Genomic DNA, 16,422 nt, shown 5'->3' with positions numbered 1-16,422 from the left:
ACAGATGGAATCACCTGGACGTTGGCACCAATGCCCCGGGTCTTCCTGGGCCCTGGTGGGGAGTGTCCCCCCTGGGTTAGATGGCAAAGGCCCGACCTGCCAAGGTAGGGGACCAGCATGGGTGAGTGTCCACCTGCTCAATGTCTCCCACGATGCCTCTAGTCGTGCCCCCTTCTGTGCCACGTGTCTGAACCTACGCCCTCTCTCTCAGGGCTGCCTGGCCCATCCACCACCATGCTAGCTTAGCCCTGCTGACTCAGAAACGCCCTCCCTATTAACCCCACAGCCCAACCAGGAGCTCCTGGAGGGCACTGTGCTAGTTCTGCCTCTCAGTCCCTCCCTGATGTGTAGATGGTACAGTTGTTCCCATAACACATTGACCCTCTGGTTGTGCTCAGAGGGATAAGGGCATTCTGGCTACAGCGCTTACCCACTCAGTGACGGGACACTCTGCCCAGAGGACATTGTGCTCCCTGTCTTGAGGCAACAGAGACCCTTCATCCATGGACCCCCGACAGAGTGTCGGGGATGCTCTTACGAAAGGACACTGTGTCAGGAGCTCAGCGGCGTTGTTCTCACAGATTGTAGGCCTGGTTGCCATTGTCAAAGACATTGAAGGGCATGGTTTTGGCTCATGGCAAGCTCTCAGAAAGGGCAACTTTCTCCCCTAGCCACATAGTTTCTCAGCCCACCCTGTCCCTGTCTCCCTGACCGTTGACCCCAGTCACAGCTCTGCAGACCAGACCTTGACCCTCTGCTCTCCTTTCTAAGCTGCTCTGTTTTCTCTCCAGGTGGGTGGTCCACAAGTCCTTCCTAGGTTGAGCTTCCCTTGGTCTGGCTAAAGCATCAGCATTCAGCACTGTAGCCTCCAGGCCATGGTGACCTTCTCAAATCTTGTGTTAGATCTCCTCAGACTTCACCCCATCCAACATGCAGGGTTCGCACACATCCCAGAATCATGGATTCCTTCCCCTACAGTTATGGGACATATAGGTCAGAGTGTTTTAGTTTGCAAGTGAGAGGAGCCCATATCAAACTCTTTGAAGCTGTAAGAGCACTCCATGGCTCATTCATGAGGGACATCTAGTGACAGGGCCAGCTTCAGGTGCAGCTGGATTCAGGTGTTCCAAGACTGATTCTGTGTGCTTTGCTTACCCCTATGTTCTGTGTGTATGGGTTTCACTGTCGGCTTGCTTTCTGCACATGGGTCACTGCTACTGCCAACGATGGGCCTCCTCTCTTTGTCCTGCATCCCAAGGCCAACCTGGTGGGAAACCAGTCAGAGAACATGCCTCCCACAGCTCACACCCATGCATGCTGTACCCAGTTCCTTGAAGGTAAATGGTGATGGACGGGCATTTGTCCAGTCTTAATTCGGGGGAATGTCATCCTGAAAATAAAAGGCTTGGACCCTGGAAGAATTCGGAACCTCACCCACACCTCAGAGCCTGTTTCTTCAGGAGACATCAGAGACAATTAATGTTTTTGTCCCCTTCTAGGAGCCAACTCCACTTTGGCCCTGAGGCTGGTGAACGGCAGTAACCCATGTCAGGGCCGCGTGGAGGTCCTCTACCAAGGCTCCTGGGGCACCGTGTGTGACAATGGGTGGGACATCAATGACGCCAACATCGTGTGCAGGCAGCTGGGTTGTGGCTGGGCCAGTTCAGCCCCAGGAAGTGCCCAGTTTGGACAGGGCTCAGGGCCAATTGTGCTGGACGAAGTGGAATGCTCAGGGCAAGAGTCCTTCCTGTGGAGCTGCCCAAATAGGGGCTGGAACTCCCACAACTGTGGGCACCACGAGGACGCCGGCGTCATCTGCTCAGGTGGGCCCCCCCATGTCTGTTCTCCTTCATGGGTGGTGTTTTCTCAACGAGTGTGTCCCTCAGTCTGTTTCCTGTCAAAGTCTTTTGTTATTTCTTATTCCCTTGAAGAGTCCTAGTTCTCTGCCTAGTTCAGTAAGAGTCTGTGTCCTGGTCCCGGGTGTAAGCAGATGAATGAGGAACTAAACTGAGTGTAAGGGTCACACCTTCTGCCGACGGGACCGCACACGCCAGCGGCACAGGCAGGGTTGTGGGTGTGACGGGAGGGGACCCGTGCGTAGAGGTGCTGTGACCCTCACATGGCTGATCTGTATTTGGGACTCAGGAGTCCTTGCCTGTCAGACTCTCCAGGGAAATTGGATGCAACCTCTGCACAAGGTCTGCTCTGCACGGGCAGCGGGCCCTCTGAGACCCACCAGCCTATGCCTCGTAGTTGCCTATGGTCAGGCCTGAACCGCACACATTGGATAGGAACCTGAGCAGACTCCTCACTCTTGGCCCCTCCATGCCTCCCAAAAGCTGCGTGGTAGACAGTTTCCTCGTGTCAACTCTGTGCCTCCATCTAGACACAGATGGAATCACCTGGACGTTGGCACCAATGACCCGGGTCTTCCTGGGCCCTGGTGGGGTTCATCCTACAGGTTAGATGGCAAAGGCCCGACCTTCCAAGGCTGGGGACCAGGATGGCTGAGCGACCACCTGCTCAGTGTCTCCCACAATTCCTCTTGCTGTGCCCCCTTCTGTGCCACGTGTCTGAACCAATGCACTCTCTCTCACAGCTGCATGGCCCTGTCCACCGCCATGCCACCTGAATCCCCCTGCCTCTGACGCTCCCTCTGCTCACCCCACAGCCCACCAGGAGCTCCCGGAGGGGATTGTGCCAGTTTCTGCTTCCCAGTCCCTCCCTGATGTGTAGATGGTACAGTTGTGCCCATAACACATTGACCCTCTGGTTGGGCTCAGAGGGATAAGGGCATTCTGGCTACAGCGCTTTCCCACTCAGTGACAGGGGACACTCTGCCCAGAGGACATTCTGCTCCCTGAGCTGAGGCAACAGAGACCCTTCATCCATGGACCCCAGACAGAGCCTAGGGGATGCTTTTACCAAAGGACACTCCGTCAGTAGGTCACCATGGTTGCTCTCACGGATTGTAGCCCTGGTTGCCATTGTCAAGGACATTGAAGGGCACGGTTTTGGCTCATGGCAAGCTCTCAGAAAAGTTCTCTTTCTCCTGTAGCCAAAGAGCTGCTCACTTCATTCTTAGCTGCTCTGTTTTCTCACCAGGTGGGTGGTACACATATTTCCTCGGTTGAGCATCCCTGGGTCTGGCCAAATTGTCAGCATTCAGCACTGTAGCCTCCAGGCCAGGGTGACCTTTTCTAATCTTGTGTTAGAACTCCTCAAACGTCACCCCATCCAACATGGAGGGTTCCACCACCTCCCAGAATCATGGATTCCCTTCACCTACGAGTTATGGGACATATTAGTCAGCATGTTTTAGTTTCCAAGTGACAGGAACCCAACTCAAACTCTTTGAAGCCAGAAGAGCACTCCATAACTCATACTCAAGGGATTTCTAGTGGCAGGGCCAGCTTCAGGGACAGCTGGATCCAGGCGTTCCAAGACTGTCTCCGTGCCCTTTGCTTACTCCTGCTTTCTATGTGTATGGGCTTCACTATCGGCTTGCTTTCTGCACATGGGTCACTGCTAGTGCAGATGGCGGGCCTCCCCTCTTCGTCCTGCATCCCAAGTCCACATGGTGGGAAACCAATTGGAGAACATGCTTCCCACAGCTCACACCCACGAGTGCTGTACCCGGATACTTGAAGATAAAGGGTAATGGACGGGCTTTGGTCCAGTCCTAATGTGGGGGAACCTTGCCCCGAACCCTAAAGGCTTGGACCCTGGAAGAATTACGAACCTCACTCACACCTCAGAGCCTCTTCCTTCAGGAAACACCAGAGACAGTGAATTTTCCCCTCCCCTTCTAGGAGCCGAAACCGGGTTTGGGTGTGACGGGAGGGGACCCGTGCGTAGAGGTGCTGTGACCCTCACATGGCTGATCTGTATTTGGGGCACAGGATTCCTTGCCTGTCAGACTCTCCAGGGAAATTGGATGCTCTATCCACTGAGCCAACCTAGGGCCCATTTGGGTCTTGATGGCGTCATCTGAGGGCCGCACACATTGATCTACTGAAGATGAGTGGCTCCATCTGGTCAAACCTCTCATGAACTCACCCTGAGGCCCCGGCAGGGCCAGAGCCACTGATTCTCAGGCCTCAGGCGGCCTGCAGGCGGCACATCCCCCAGCCCCAGCCTAGAGGGTCTGTATCTGGGAGGCAGACACACCTGACCTCTCACCTCTGGGTTCTCACCGCCCCGGGCCTCACTGCTTGTCTGTCAGACACAACTGCTCGCCCCCCACCCGCCCATCAGGACTGTGAGGGGGTTGTGGTGGCTTTTGTTACTATCATTGTCGTCACCGATATTAACACATCAATGACCACATGGTCACTCCTTCCTCCTTAACCCCCCGCAGTCCCGGGGAAAGAAGTGGGGTCCAGGCGGGACCACGAGGGCGGGTGTGGAGAGCGTAGCTGTCAGCGGCCTGTGTCCCCTCGGGCACAGGTCACACACCGCTGGCCGCTCTCTGTCCCCGTGTCCGCGCTCAGGCTGTCCCCAGGTGCGGCCCATTCTAGGCTCTGTCCTTCCTCATCCATTCACTCCACACCCACCTCCTGGAGGCCTCCCGGGCGCCAGGAGACAGAGAACTAAACGCAGATCAAGCCCGGCCGGCGTGGCTCAGGGCTTGAGTGCGGACCTGTGAACCAGGAGGTCAGGGTTCGATTCCCGGTCAGGGCACAGGCCTGGGTTGCAGGCTCGGTCCGCAGCGGGGGGGCAAGCAGGAGGCAGCCGGTCCATGATTCTGTCTCATCATTGATGTTTCTATCTTCCTCTCCCTTCCTCTCTGAAATCAATAAAAACATGTTTTTAAAAAATAATGAAAAGGAAAAGGAAGACAGATTGAAGGTTCCCCCCCCCCCCCAAAGCTTACCCGGCAGCCAGAGAGCACAGGGCAGGGCACCCCCAGGGGAGTTGAGCCGTGGAGGCAGCGGCAGGGGTGGGAGCAGGGGGGGCGACAGGGACCCTGCTTGCTTCTCTCCTCACCCCTCTTCCCACGGGCACCCCAGTCACTGGGGCCCGGGTTCCCCTGGCCTGGGACCCATGTACCCATTTCCCCACTGGACTGCAATGTTCCCGCTCCCCCACCTGGTCCACTGGGAGCCTCCAGCCACATTGAACCCCAAAACCCTCTCCTGGCTCCTGGGCCCACAGGTCACAGCGACGCTCTGCCCGCCCTCGGCCGCCCTTCCCACTGGCCTCAGTTTCCCCCTGGGCACTCCCCGCCCTCACTCCTCTTCCTCCCACCAGACAAGCAGCTCTGAGGGCATCACCTGCCCTGCGACCTCCGCCCCACCTGTGTCCTCCTGTCCGCGGGCTCGTCCTGACCGACCTCCTCTCCGTCCCCACCCGCGGCCACAGCCGGAGCCACCGCAGCGCTGCCACCTCGCGGGGTCACACGGGGGCACCCCCCGCCCCCCCCCCCCCCCGGCCTCGGCCGCTGCAGTGTGACCTCGGAATGCACAGGGCGGGGCTCCCACCCCAGGGCCTGGACCCGAGGGGACAGGATGCAGCGGGTGCCCGCGCCTCGTGCCCACAGTTTCTGCCCGCTCTGCCGGGCACCGGGCGGGGCTGAGGTGGGGTAGGGAAGTCAGGGGCCGGTTTTCCTAACACCGGGCTGGGCACTGGACTGAGGGGCAGGCAGGCAGGGGCGTGTCCGGGACCCTCAGGCAGCCCTGAGCCACACCTCCCGCCGCCAGCTTTTCCCCAAGGGCCACCTTCCTGGCCTTCTAGAACCCACTGTCAGGCTGCAGCTGCCCTGCCAGGTCGGGGACCAGCTGAATAAAGGGCATTTTCACAGCAAGTGTTGGTCTGGTCACTGTGGGGACTCCCCCGCCCCCCCAGGATCCCTGCAGATTGAGAGAAGGAGGGGGAGGGGGTTCCGGGCTTCCAGAACCTTCTGGGGGATGGAGACGGTGTGCTGGTGGGTGGTCGTTCTCCACAAAGCAGGAAATGGGGAGAGAAAGGCCATTGTGCGGGCGCCACCATCATTCCTGGCGTCGGGACCAGCACGGAACAGACTGGCACCTCGATGTGTGTGGGGAGGGGGGGGAGAGATAAACCAAAGAACTCATAGGCCTATAGGCAGAGCCACGGCACGGCCATCGGGGGAGGGGACTGGGGCGAGGGGGAGGGGAGCTGGGAGCCATCGGTAAGACTATCGACAAGAAGAATCTATTTAAAAAGGAGGCAAAAACCCAAAAGACAAAATTTCAAAATAAAAAGCAATCAGAGGCCGAGAGAGGAGAGCAGCCGGCCCTGTGACCCACACAGTGTCCCCGAGGGTCTCCCCGCCCCCAGGAGCCGCGCCCCCAGGAGCAGCCACGGGGAGCCTGGGAATTGCTGAGCGGGCCGGCCCCCATGGGGATGGACGCTCCCCTCTGAGCATAAATGTGCCAACATCACAGCAACACGGGCGCCTCTGCCTGGCCAGGGCGCTGTGTCCTCTGGGTCTCACGTTGTCTCCAGCCTGGGGCTGGGTGGCTGGCGGGCTGGGAGGCTGGGGGCTGTGGGCTGGCGTGCTGGGGGGCTGGAGGGCTGGGGGCTGGAGTGCTGGGGGGCTAGGGGTACTGGAGACTTGGGGGACTGGGGATTGGTGGCTGGGGGGCTGGGGGGCTGGGGGGCTGGGAGGCTGGGGTTTAGGGGGCTGGGGGCTGAGGGCGGACGCCCCCTCCTGGGCCTGCACGTGGCTCCAGGGAGGAACGGACGGACAGGTGGCCCCAGGACCTGGGAGGAAACAAGGCCTGGGGCGCTTTCCACAAAGGCAGTGCATCTGCCCAAATGGGAGAGAAGCCAGCCCGGGCTGCGGGGTGAGGAGGTCAGGACCCCGTTTCCCATCCTGCCCTGGGAATGCGCACGCCCCCTCCTCCCCCCCCTCCCCAGCCCCTGAGCCCAAGGGGCCCCCAGCAGCAGCGCCAGCAGGAGCCACCGGCTTCCTCTGAAGCTGACTCGGGCGCCCAGCTTCGCCTGCGTCCTCCCCGCGAGGGCAGGCGGGTCTGTGATTTCAGGGGAGAAGGGGCCCCTCTGGGCGGAGGCGGCCCGGCTCCAGGCTCTGAGCGACTGGTCACCGGGACCCTGACCCGCCTCCCTGTGTCCACCCCTTGGCAGTGTGACGCCATTTCTCCCACGAAGACATGACGTCCACGTGGCCAGGCGCTGAGTCCTTTGGAGTGTCACCGGACACACCGGGGTCTGTGGTCCCTCCTGGTCAGGAATTAACCAATCAGAGCATTCATGGGTGGAGCAATGGGTCCATGTTCCTCTCCCTCCCTCTCCCTTCCTCTCTGAAATCAGTAAAAATATTTTTAAAAAATAGAGACAGAGAGAGGGAGGGGAAGCCCACCGGCCGCCCTCCCCCGGGACTGGCCCTGGTGGTGTTCTGGCTGCCAGGCTGTGGCACCGTGGCGCCTGCCAGTTCAGTCTTGACTTCAAGGCACCTTGCACACTTCCATTTGCTCTCTCGGACCCGGCCACGGCCTGTGAACACGCCTGCCAGCCTGCTGGGGGGCCACCTGGCCCCGGCACTCCCATCGGCCCCAGCTGATCGCTGTCAACCCCATAAGGAGCTGAGTGCAGCCCCGGGCGCCCAGCAGAAACCAGGAGGACCGTCCGGCGGAGCCCAGCCTGCATCGCTGACCCCCTTCCCCCTTCTCTTTCTCCTCCCCCCCTCCTCCCCCTCCCCCCCCATACCCCTCTCCCCCTCCTCCTCCTTTAGGAGCATGGCTTAGGAGCAGGATGGACTCGAGTCCAACTCTGCTGCCTGCATGTTGCTGGCTGTGGCCTTTCCCACCTGTAACAGGTGATAATCACAGCACTGCCCCCCCGCCCCCCCCCCCTCGGCTGCTGGGGATTGAAGGGGTCAATACGGGGCACCTGGTGAGCATTAAACACCCAGCATCGCCGACGTTACACGAAGGTCCTGGAGCCTCAGCTTCCCCTGGTTAGAACGGGGATCACAGTGATGGCCCCTCGCCTGGCGTCAGAGGGTTCGCCGTGAGGTTGCCATGAGCCTGCCCCTGTGCTGGGCTCTGAGGACAGTCCAGCGGCTGCATCTGCCAGGAGCCGCCAGGTGGCCGACACCGTTCCATTCCGATCCGCCGAGGTGGGTGCCGGGTTTATCCTCTGATGCGTGAAGTAACCGACGCCAGAAGCATGCATCTTGCTCCCGCCACAGGCTCCTGCGTGGGGCACGGCCACCACCCCAGGAGGTCTGAGCCGTGGGCGTGGCGCTCTGATGGCCTGGGGGTGCTGGGCCCACGTGGGCAAGTGCCACTGTGGCCAGGGCCCTCCTGAGGTTGGGGGTGGGGGGAACCAGGGGGAAGGGGGCGGGGGGGGGGGCGAAGGGGGCGGGGGGGGGCGAAGGGGCCGGCCCAGGTTCCAGGCTCCTTTGACGTGTGACAGGTGAGGCAGATGCGGCGTCAGGTGGCTTGTGCAGTTGGGCAGGTAGGCTCCACTGTGGCCGCAGGGCGGTCAGCGGGCAGGACTGCCCGGGGCCCTGGGGAGCAGGCTGGGGGACCCCACTCCGCCATTTGGGTGGTGTGCTTGACAGGCAGGCTGGAGCTGAGGGCCCCCCCTTCCCCACAGCTTCTCCCGCACCTGGCATCTCCCCCCCACCTGGCGTCTCCCCCCCACCTGGCGTCTCCCCCCCACCTGGCGTCTCCCTTCCACCTGGCATCTCCCCTCCATGTGGCTTCTCGTCCTCTGCCGCTGGCATCTGAGAGGACAGCGGGGTGCGGGCTCGGAGAGCGATGCCTGCTTTGAAACAAGTGTTGTTGGTCCTGGCTGGTGTTGCTCAGTGGATAGAGTGTCGGCCTGTGGACTGCAGGGCCCTGGGTTTGATTCGGGTCAAGGGCACGTCCCTCGGGTGCAGTCTGACCCCGGCCCTGGTTGGGGGTGTGCAGGAGGCGACCCCTCCATGCGCCAAAGTGCCAAACGGGAGCAACACGTGCTGCTGGTCGTGTCTAAGGCCCCTGTTGTGTGTCACAGGGGGTCCCGCCAGGCGGAGGCCGGTTCCTAGGGTCGCCTGCTGGAGGCCACACCGGAAGGCCGGCTGGGGCTGGTTCTGTGGCAGCTGGGCCTCCAGCCCCCTCTGCCCCTGTCTGGCCCAGCTGGGCCGGCTCCCGCGGTCCCTGCCGGCTCCCACTGGACGCGGCCCCGGGGCTCCCATCCGGTGGGTGGGGCGGCCTTCCTGCCCCCGGGCGGCTGCTGTATCAGGACCACAGAGAGCGAGGGCGGGGAGCCCTGCCAATGCAGTGGCCTCACAAGAAGAGCCGTTCAGATTCTTTTCTTGAAAGTATTTCTTTATTGATGTCAGAGAGGAAGGGAGAGGGAGGGACAAACATCAATGAGAGAGAACCCTGGACCGGCTGCCTCCTGCACGCCCTACCCTGGGGGCCGAGCCTGCAACCCGGGCTGTGCCCTGACCGGGAGCAGACTGTGACCTCCTGACTCCTGGGTTGTCTCTCAACCACTGAGCCCTGCCGGCCGGGGGGGGGAAATCTGTTTCTGAGTCACAGGCCCGGGCGCTGTGTGGTGGGCTGGGGGCTCTGTGCGGCCCTCCAGGGACCACCTCGGGGGGTGGGGCAGTGCCTGTCCTGGTCACAACCCTCAGGCCCCAACAGGATCGAGGGGCTGCCTCTCCTCATCGATCCACCGCCTCCCTCCCAGGGCTCACGCGAGCCTTCACCCTTTGCAGGCTCCTCCAGTCCAGGTGCACCTGCCGGCTCAGGGTCTCTTCCCTCTGGGGGGCCCTTCCCCCCTCCCCTCCCACCTGTGCCCCACGCAGCTGGGCTGAGCCCTCCCCTCCGGGTCATTCCTAACCTCCTCCCCACCCCGGCCTGGCTGGGCTGGGGGAGCAGAGCTCCCAGGTGGAACCCTGTGGCCAGGAGGAGGGGGAGGCGTGGCCACTAGGGGGTGAGCGGACCTCAGGCAATGCCAAGCAGGTGCCAGGGTCCTGGATGTGAGAGGACAGACAGGGGAGAGCTGAGAGAGGGCAAGGGGCAGCTTCCTCCTCCTCCACCAGGGGCAGGAGGACCCCCCACCAGGAGAGGGGCCTGGCCACGCCTCCCCCAGGCCCCTTCCCCTGGGGCCCTGGGCCCTTCTCTTACCAACCTCCTCACTCTGTGCTGGTCTTTGCTTGTTCCTGTTGCTGAAATGTCAGCCCAGGAGAGCGGGGACTTCTGCGCAGACTGTCCAGCTCCCTTTACCACGGGGGTCTGGGGCCAGAGGGTCCGGGGTCGGGCCGCGTTGGGGGGAGGGGGGAGGGAGTGCATTGCAGGAAGTGGCCGTTGGGAAATGAATGGACTGTGGCGGCTGTCAGGATGTCTGCAGCAGCCTGCGGCCCGGCTTCCTGCACTTTGACCTTTGGGGCGATTCTAGGGTCCCCGGGCGGGAGCCCCACTGAGGACAGGAGCCCATTGGGTCTCTAAGCGGGTGCCCGTGGCCGCGCTGCTGATCCTCTCCACTGGTCAGTCCTCGTCGCTGCCAGGGTCTCCCATTCCCCGCCCCCATTCCCTCCCCCATTCCCTCCCCCATTCCCTTCCCCATTCCCTCCCCCATTCCCTCCCCCAATTCCCTCCCCCATTCCCTTCCCCATTCCCTTCCCCATTCCCTCCCCCATTCCCTTCCCCATTCCCTCCCCCCTTTCCCTTCCCCATTCCCTCCCCCCATTCCCTTCCCCATTCCCTCCCCCCATTCCCTCCCCCATTCCCTCCTCCCACTCCCTCCCCCATTCCCTCCCCCATTCCCTCCTCCCACTCCCTCCCCCATTCCCTCCCCCATTCCCTCCCCCATTCCCTCCCCCTATTCCCTTCCCCATTCCCTCCCCCATTCCCTTCCCCATTCCCTCCCCCCATTCCCTTCCCCATTCCCTCCCCCCATTCCCTCCCCCATTCCCTCCTCCCACTACCTCCCCCATTCCCTCCCCCATTCCCTCCTCCCACTACCTCCCCGATTCCCTCCCCCATTCCCTCCCCCTATTCCCTTCCCCATTCCCTCTCCCATTCCCACCCCCCATTCCCTCCCCCCTTTCCTCCCCCCATTCCCTTCCCCATTCCCTCCCCCCTTTCCTCCACCATTCCCTCCTCCATCCCCTCCCCCCATTCCCTGATGATCAGGAGGCGCGGTGCCCTGGGTGCTGGGCCACCATATGGCTGGACCTGCTGCATGTTTGCTAACAACATGGGACACACAACACAGGACAAACAACATGGGACACACGGCCTGGGGTCCCTTCGCTACGATTCCTGACCCCACAGGCCACTCTGAGCGGAGCCCGGACCTGCGTGCCGCGCCCTCATCCCCCAGCTGGGAATTCCGGGACCCCCCTCCCCCCAAGCCCCCGACTCCCTCGCCACCAGCTGCTTTCTCAGGCTCCACGGGAGTCACACGTTCAGGGACACGGAGCGAGCGCCTCGGGCCGGGGCCTCCGGAGCCTTGAGAAGTGAGTCCGAGACGGGCCAGGCGCCCTCTGGGTGGCAGCTCCGGCTCCAGGTTATAGGGGCCCCGTTTGTGTCTGTTTACAGCCCTTTGGGGCTGGACTTGGGGGGCCTTTGGGATGAAAAGGGGGGCCCAGCTCCGGAGAATCCTGGTCTCAGAGGAGGAGGAGGAGGAGGAGGCTGAGCTGCCGAGTCCAAGAGGAGAGGAGCTGGCCTTTCCGGGGCGCACCCAGGGGAGGGGTGTCAGGCCCAGGGCAGCCGAGGGAGGGGGACGGGGTGTGGAGGGGACGGGAGCCGCGGAGGAGACTTCAGGGCTGTGCTCGGCCCAGAGGAGCCAACGGAGGCGGCCAGGCCCCCTGAGCCCAGCGCGCCCAGTGGGCGGAGGAAGCGGGGGTTACGGAATCGGGGGGCTGTGCTGAGGGCCTGGAGGTGGCGTGGGAGTGGGGGGCTTTATATTTACACCTGGAGACCTGGGCGACGGTCCAGCTGGAGGAGGCGCCCAGGCCCTGACACCTGGTTCCTCAGCCCTGGAAGGTGCCCCTCTGCTCTCCAGTCCCTCCCAGCTCCCGTGTCCCCTCCCAGCTCCCCTGTCCCCTCCCAGCTCCCCTGTCCCCTCCCAGCTCCCGTGTCCCCTCCCAGCTCCCCTGTCCCCTCCCAGCTCCCCTGTCCCCTCCCAGCTCCCGTGTCCCCTCCCAGCTCCCCTGTCCCCTCCCAGCTCCCGTGTCCCCTCCCAGCTCCCGTGTCCCCTCCCAGCTCCCCTGTCCCCTCCCAGCTCCCGTGTCCCCTCCCAGCTCCCGTGTCCCCTCCCAGCTCCCGTGTCCCCTCCCAGCTCCCCTGTCCCCTCCCAGCTCCCGTGTCCCCTCCCAGCTCCCCTGTCCCCTCCCAGCTCCCCTGTCCCCTCCCAGCTCCCGTGTCCCCTCCCAGCTCCCCTGTCCCCTCCCAGCTCCCGTGTCCCCTCCCAGCTCCCCTGTCCCCTCCCAGCTCCCGTGTCCCCTCCCAGCTCCCGTGTCCCCTCCCAGCTCCCGTGTCCCCTCCCAGCTCCCCTGTCCCCTCCCAGCTCCCGTGCCCCCTCCCAGCTCCCGTGTCCCCTCCCAGCTCCCCTGTCCCCTCCCAGCTCCCGTGCCCCCTCCCAGCTCCCGTGCCCCTTCCCAGCTCCCCTGTCCCCTCCCAGCTCCCGTGCCCCCTCCCAGCTCCCGTGTCCCCTCCCAGCTCCCGTGTCCCCTCCCAGCTCCCGTGTCCCCTCCCAGCTCCCGTGTCCCCTCTCAGCTCCCGTGTCCCCTCCCAGCTCCCGTGTCCCCTCCCAGCTCCCCTGTCCCCTCCCAGCTCCCGTGTCCCCTCCCAGCTCCCCTGTCCCCTCCCAGCTCCCGTGTCCCCTCCCAGCTCCCCTGTCCCCTCCCAGCTCCCGTGCCCCCTCCCAGCTCCCGTGTCCCCTCCCAGCTCCCGTGTCCCCTCCCAGCTCCCCTGTCCCCTCCCAGCTCCCGTGCCCCCTCCCAGCTCCCGTGTCCCCTCCCAGCTCCCGTGTCCCCTCCCAGCTCCCCTGTCCCCTCCCAGCTCCCCTGTCCCCTCTGAGGTGCATCCAAGGACCCTGGGCGTCCATCCAGGACTTTCTGCTTTTTTATAAAATATATATTTTTTGATATCAGAGAGGAAGGGAGAGGGAGAAGGAGAGGGAGAAACATCAATGATGAGAGAGAATCATGGACCAGCTGCCTCCTGCAGGCACCACACTGGGTATCGAGCCCACAACCCAGGCCTGTGTCCTGACCAGGAATGGAACCGTGACCTCCTGGTTCCTAGGTTGACGCACAATCACTGAGCCACTCTGGCTGGCCTTGACTTCAGTCTTTAAGACCCTTTTGTAAAGGGTGTCCCAAAATTCACGCAAGATTTGAATTTTGAGTGAGCATTAACAACAACAACAAAAAATAAAAGCCTAATTTTACTTGGTTTATTGAATCAGATTCTAATATCTGTTGCCCTTTGATTTCAATCCCTGCAATTTGATAAGCATGACCAAGTACCAATGATGGCCCAGGAGCAGGGACAATGAAGACCAATGAAGACCTCGGCTTTGCGTCTGTGCCAGCAAAGCCGTGGAGGCCATTTACCTGATGTGCTATTCCATCCATAACCCTAGACTGTAGACTTTATGAATCAGTAAAAAAATGTACAATTTTTAACTATAAACCTGTGTTTTCTATCAAAATTATTTCTGGCATGAATTTTGGGACACTCTTTACTTCTGCCCCGCAAGCCTGGCGGTCTCTTCCACCTGCAGCGCCCTCCGTCCTCGGGGACACAACCTCCAAAATCTTTGTGTCTGTAGAGGTTCCAGCTCCAAATCTCACACACAAGTGATGAGTAGTAATTGGGACCAACGAGGGTCCCCATCATACAAAGGAAAAACATGATCCTACAGCCCGGCCGGCGGGGCTCAGTGCCTGAGCGTTGACCTATGGACCAGGAGGTCAGGATTTGATTCCCGGTCAGGGCACAGGCCCGGGTTGCGGGCTCCATCCCCTGTGGGGGGTGTGCAGGAGGCAGCCGACCTATGATTCTCTCATCATTGATGTTTCTCTCTCTCTCCCTCTCCCTTCCTCTCTGAAATCAATAAAAATATATTTTTAAAAATATATATCATCCCACAAAGAAAATCAGATAACTTTAGTAAGCTTCTATGAATGAAACTAGAAATCGGGGTCCTCTGATTCGTAAATGAACAACAGTAAAAACAGACATTTCTTTCAATAATTTAGCCCTGAATGAGGGAGAAGGAGAAGTGGAGGCAGCGGAGGCCTGGGCGGGCAGGAGGGTGTGTTGGTGAAGGGTTGGAGGGAGGGGGCGGGGGTGCCAGTGGAGGCCCAGGGCGTGGGGTTCTGGGACAGGAGGGGCCTGGGAAAGGGCTCTAATCAGATGTTCTCCCCGAGGCTTCCAGCCCCTTCTCCTGCCTTTGAATTCCTAACTGAGCAAACGGGGCACCTTCCCAAGGTCACAGCACCTTTATCTCTGGCCCTCACCCTGGAAAGATCCCGGAGGAGGGGCTGGAACTGTTAGCCTAACCCCAGGTGTCCCTCCACCAGGTGTGGCTCAGCCCAGGGCATCGCCATGGGGAGGGGATGGCCCTGCACCCAGGCAGGGCAGCGACCTGCCTCGACCACCTGCCTCAGAATTACCTGAGCGCCTGGCAGGGTTCCCAACCCTCCCAGACCCCCTGATTCTGTGACCTAAGATTGGAGAACATCTGCGACTTTTCTATTTATTGCAACAGAAGTTGCGCAAAACATGAACAGTCTTAGCGGCTTCATGAGCTGAATGAGCAGGAAGTGTGGGTCCTTAGAACACGGGGTTGGACCAACCGCTTCTCGAGATTTTCAGATTTCCGTGGAGGACAGAACGGTCTGGGTAAACGGTAGCTCATAATTGCCCCTATTAACAATGATCAGGGCCAGCAGCGGGCGGTTTATGGCGTCTCCAGCAAACACCGGCTTCGCTAACTGGAAATTTATTATCCGACCCGTTCCGCACGTCTCCGTGGGTCGGGGAGCCCCTGATAGTGCGGGCGTGGCCCCAGGAGCGGCTGGTGGACTTTGTCTGGGAGCCTTTTAGGAATCAGAGTCACCCCCCAATAAAGCCACTGGGGGTGCGGGTTCCCGCCATCCCCGCATTAGGTCAGTGGTCGGCAAACTGAGGCTCGCAAGCCACATGCGGCTCTTTGGCCCCTTGAGTGTGGCTCTTCCTAAGCCTTAGGAGGACCCTAATTAAGTTAATAACAATGTACCTACCTATATGCATGTACTGTGTGCGCACGCACACACAAACGCATTCAGGTACAGACAAGGCTCCATACATGCATGTACATGCGTGCACACACACTCATGCACACATGGGCACCATACATGCATGTACATGTATGCACACAAGGCACGGCACATGCGTGTACACATGCACGCACACAAACAGACATGCAGAAGCTCATTCATGCACACACTCATGCACACACAGGCACCATACATGCATGCACATGTGTACATACACAAACAGACATGCAGAAGCTCATTCATGCACACACTCATGCACATACATGCACCATACATGCATGCACATGCACACACACACTCACACACGCTGGCTCTGGGGCCTGTGAGTAACAGGAAGAAGGAAATGTGAATGAACCCTTTCTCACTCAAGGAACTCACCTGAGGGGCGGCCCCAGCCTGGCTTCCTCCTCCGGCCGCGCACAAGGGGCCCATTCTGGCCGCGGCTGTTGGGCTCGGCTGACACCACGCACTTTTGTTCCCCTGGTTTGGCGAGAGCTGCGGCTCGTCACTGCCCTGTGTCCTCAGAGCCCCTTCCTTGTCCCAGTTTCTTTGGATTTGAGTATTTGTTGTTTCAACACCACTCGTCACGGCCACGGCAGGGCTGGCAGGGCTGGGGGTGAGCGAAGCGGTGGGTCTGACGGCTTCCCGAGCCCCATGTGGCCCGCTTGCCAGGGGCGGCCCGGGGCAGCTTCCCGATCCCCGGCCACACCTGCCACCTGAGCGCACGGGGCACAGCCGGCTCTCAGCTGGGGGGGGGGGGGCGACCTGTGACCCCTTTTTTATTTTTTTTTAAATATATTTTTATAGATCTCAGAGAGGAAGGGAGAGAGAGAAACATTAACGATGAGAGAGAATCATGGATCGGTTGCCTCCTGCACGCTCCACACTGTGGATCAAGCCTGCAGCCCGGGCATGTGCCCTGACTGGGAATGAACCCTGACCCCCTAGTTCCTAGGTTGATGCTCGACCACTGAGCCATGCCAGCTGGGCTGTTTTTAGTTTTACTAAAGAAATGATGGCAGCCTGTGTGAGTCCCTTCTCCCTGTTGCTCTTTGTTAACAGTTACATGTATGGGGGACATCCTATATAATAAAGAGGTGATATGCAAATTGACTGTCACACTCTCGCACAACATGGCCGCCCCGATGTGGTCATAAGGCTGGCAG

General features: G+C 60.9%; 1 protein-coding gene across 1 annotated transcript in view; it reads left to right on the top strand.

Moving 5' to 3' along the window:
* Positions 1 to 16,422, top strand: part of DMBT1 (deleted in malignant brain tumors 1) — a 256,667-nt gene that overhangs the window by 123,908 nt on the left and 116,337 nt on the right. Inside the window, exon 30 of the mRNA XM_059661998.1 lies at positions 1,500 to 1,823. Within this exon, the coding sequence (XP_059517981.1) occupies positions 1,500 to 1,823 (324 nt within the window). The remainder of the gene's footprint in view (positions 1 to 1,499; positions 1,824 to 16,422) is intronic.

Source organism: Myotis daubentonii, chromosome 13 (genome assembly GCF_963259705.1).
Source record: "Myotis daubentonii chromosome 13, mMyoDau2.1, whole genome shotgun sequence".
Lineage (NCBI taxonomy): Eukaryota > Metazoa > Chordata > Mammalia > Chiroptera > Vespertilionidae > Myotis > Myotis daubentonii.
This window is presented reverse-complemented; position numbering and strand designations above follow the sequence as displayed.